Source organism: Eimeria acervulina, genomic scaffold, assembly GCF_000499425.1.
Source record: "Eimeria acervulina Houghton genomic scaffold, Eah_scaff208, whole genome shotgun sequence".
Taxonomy (NCBI): Eukaryota; Apicomplexa; class Conoidasida; order Eucoccidiorida; family Eimeriidae; genus Eimeria; species Eimeria acervulina.
Window position 1 is genome coordinate 42,956 of NW_013550046.1, and position 3,508 is coordinate 46,463.

Here is a 3,508-nt window from a genome sequence, read left to right on the forward strand (position 1 = left end):
CGTTTTTCTTATTTTTCTTTATTTAATTGCTTCTAAATATATAAACAAAATAAATTTAATTTAATTTTTTTATTTTATGTCGACTGGGGCGTCATTACCTCCCTCGATGCTGACTGAGATCTGCTGCAGCCGACTCGGGAGGCAGCAGCAGCAGCAGCAGCAGCAGCAGCAGCAGCAGCAGCAGCAACAGTCCCTGCTGCTGCTGCTGCTGTTGCTGCTGTATTTGTGTATGTGCTTTTGACATTTTATTTTATTTTATATTATCTTCTTTAAAAACCTTCGGGAATAAAGAGATGCAGCAAAAACGTACAGGCTCCGCCGGAACAGCAGCAGCAACAGCAGCAACAGCAGCAGCAGCAGCAGCAGCAAGATGGCTTCAACTGATCATCCGTTTAGATGTGGCTCTGCTTTTAGGGCTATACTTCATGATTCTATAACAGGTTGTTGTTTGTTCGTGTTGTTTACAGGGGTGGTAGGTTTGTTGCTGCTGCTATATTACCCCTCAACTGTTGCTGCTGCTGCCGCAGCCTGCTGCAGCAGCATCCCAGCAGCAGCAGCAGCAGCAGCAGCTTTGCTGCTATGGATATGGGCTGTAAGACGCCTTGCTGAGGGCTACCGCTTACCTGCTGCTCTGTATCCTTTTGACAACCGCCCTTTTCTTTTCCGCTGCATTGAGGCCTTGCTGCTGCTGCAGCCGCTGCAGCAGCAGCAGCAGCAGCAGAAGCAGCAGCATATGAAAGGGAAGGTATGTGCTGTTACCGGGTGCACATCAGGAATAGGAGAAGAGGTTGTGCTGCAGCTTGCTGCTTGGGGTGCACGTGTAGCCCTGCTTTGTCGCAATGAAGCAGCAGGAAGAGCATTAGCCAGGAAGATCCATATACAGCAGCAGCAGCAGCAGCAGCAGCAGCAGCAGCAGCAGCAAGGGGCTAGACGTGCTAGTGCATAATGCAGGTGTGATGCTTCCTCAAGAGCTCAGAGAAACAGAAGAAGGTGTAGAAATGATGTTTATGACGCATGTTGTGGGGCCTTACTTGCTGACAAAGTTGCTGCAGCGGAGTGTACAGGCAGCTTCAGGTCGTGTTATTTTTGTTTCTTCTTTCGGACAGCACTTATCACCTTCAAGCTTTCATCCTCTTCAAGCTATGTGCAGCAGCAAAGCCTACCGAGTTGCTGCTGCTGCTGCTGCTGCTACAGCTGCTGCTGCTGCTGGGAGTGCTGGAAGTGGAAAGGAGGAAGCAGCAGCAGCAGCAGCAGCAGCAGCAGCAGCAGCAAATGATAGTATTAGGGGTATATTGCCTTGGACTAAGGAAACATTCGATGGAAATGCTGCTTACGGCAGCAGCAAATTAGCAGAGACATGGCTAGCAGCTGCGCTGCAGCGGGAGCTCTCCTCCAGCAGCAGCAGCAGCAGCAGCAGCAGCAGCAGCAGCAGCAGCAGCAAGAGTGCTGCTGCTGATACGCCTTTAGTTGTGAGTCTACATCCAGGTATGGTTAATACAAGTCTCCCTCGATATCTGCAGCAGCAAAATATCTTGTGGGGGTTGGTGCTGCTGCTGCTGAGAAGAACGGTGCTGAAGCAGCAGCAGCAAGGAGCAGCAACAGTGCTGCTGCTGGCAGCAACAGCAAAACATAATATTGAAGGAGGCAGCTATTATGCTGAAGGTGAAAAAGGTATAGCAAGTAAAAGAGCAGCAGATTATTTAATGCAGCAGACTGTGCTGAACATGTGCGCTGCTCTTACAGGAGTCTGAAGGAAGCAAATAAATAATTAACTTTAATAAATAAATAAATAAATTAAATAAATAAATAAATAAATTATTTATTTATTTATTTATTTATTTATTTATTTATTTATTTATTTATTTATTTATTAAAAGTAAATAGAAAGAGATGCCAGACATATATAAAGAGAGACAGAGATATAAATATAAATATAAATATAAATATAAATATAAATATAAATAAATATAAATATAAATATAAATATAAATATAAACAAATAAATAAATAACGATGAAGATAAAGATAAAGAAAGAAGTGAAGATAAATAAATATAAATAAATATAAATAAATATAAAGAGAGACAGAGAGATAAACAGACAAAAGCAAAATAATAAGATAAATATAAAGATAAAGAGATAAAGAGATAAAGATAAAGATAAAGAGATGAAGACAAAGAGAGACAGACAAAGACAGACAGAGACAGAGATGAAGATATAACGAGATAAAGAGATAAAGATATAAAGATAAAGATAAAGAGAGAGATAAAGATAAAGAGAGAGATAAAGATAAAGAGAGAGATAAAGAGAGAGATAAAGATAAAGAGAGAGATAAAGATAAAGAGAGAGATAAAGATAAAGAGAGAGATAAATGCAGATAATGATAAAGAGAGAGATATAAAGAGGGATGAAGAAGCATGCAGACAAAGAAAGACAGAAGAAAGACAAAGATAAACAAAGATAAAGAGATAGACAAAGAGAGATAAAGATTAACAAAGATAAAGAGATAAACAAAGATAAAGAGATAAACAAAGATAAAGAGATAGACAAAGAGAGGTAAAGATAAAGAGAGATAAAGATAAAGAGATAGACAAAGATAAAAAAGATAAAGAGAGAGAAAGAGAGAGACAAAGAGTGACAGCAACAAACTACAGCAAGAACGCATCCGGCGAGGAGAATGAAGCTGCTATAAATAAATAAATAAATAAATAAATAAATAAATAAATAAATAAATAAATAAATAAATAAATAAATAGATATGAATAAGAGGGATAAGACTAAAGAGCATTATTAATATAAAATAAAGAGAGATGTCCAGCAAAATAAACAAAGTCAGGATAATTTGTTTTAATTAAAATAATATACAATAAATATAATTAAACAGATGCGAATATGCGGAGCAGCAACAGGGCGTAAGCCTCACCAACTGCAGCAGCAGCAGCAACTGCAGCAGCAGCAGCAACAGCAACAGCACTAGCAGGAATGCGCGCAGCAACAGGAGAAGCGCTCTCTGCAGCAGCAGCACCCCTATTTATTGTCCGCGGCAGCAGCAGCAGCACACTCTACAGCAGCAGCAGCAGCACACTCTACAGCAGCAGCAGCACACTCTACAGCAGCAGCAGCAGCACACTCTACAGCAGCAGCAGCAGCACACTCTACAGCAGCAGCAGCAGTGTCTGCAGCAGCAGCAGCAGCATATGGATCTATTTTGTTTTGTCCGCTGGAGTTTGCCTCCTTTAAAATTTTCCGATATAAATAATAATTTGTCTGTCTTCCTGACTCCTTTGTCCTATTTATCTTTATTTATTTTTATAAATCTATTTATTTTATTTATTTATTTTATTTGTTTATCTCGCAGTCGTCATAGCCAGGCCCAGCAAACATGCAGCAGCAGCAGTGTCTGCAACAGCAGCAGCAGCAGCAACTATAGCCGTCGTACCAGCAGCACCAACTACACCTGCAGCAGCTGCAGCAGCAGCAGCAGCAGCAGCAGCAGCAGCAGCAGCAAT

General features: G+C 40.8%; 1 protein-coding gene across 1 annotated transcript; it reads left to right on the top strand.

Annotated features, from left to right (window-relative positions):
- Positions 1–956: 956 nt before the first annotated feature.
- On the top strand, positions 957–1,751 carry EAH_00025560 (oxidoreductase, putative; the record flags this gene model as incomplete). The annotated part of the gene is made up of 2 exons (XM_013396627.1): positions 957–1,485; positions 1,744–1,751. 2 exons carry the CDS (start codon positions 957–959, stop codon positions 1,749–1,751), a joined length of 537 nt encoding a protein of 178 aa, XP_013252081.1.
- Between the last annotated feature and the right edge of the window lie 1,757 nt (positions 1,752–3,508).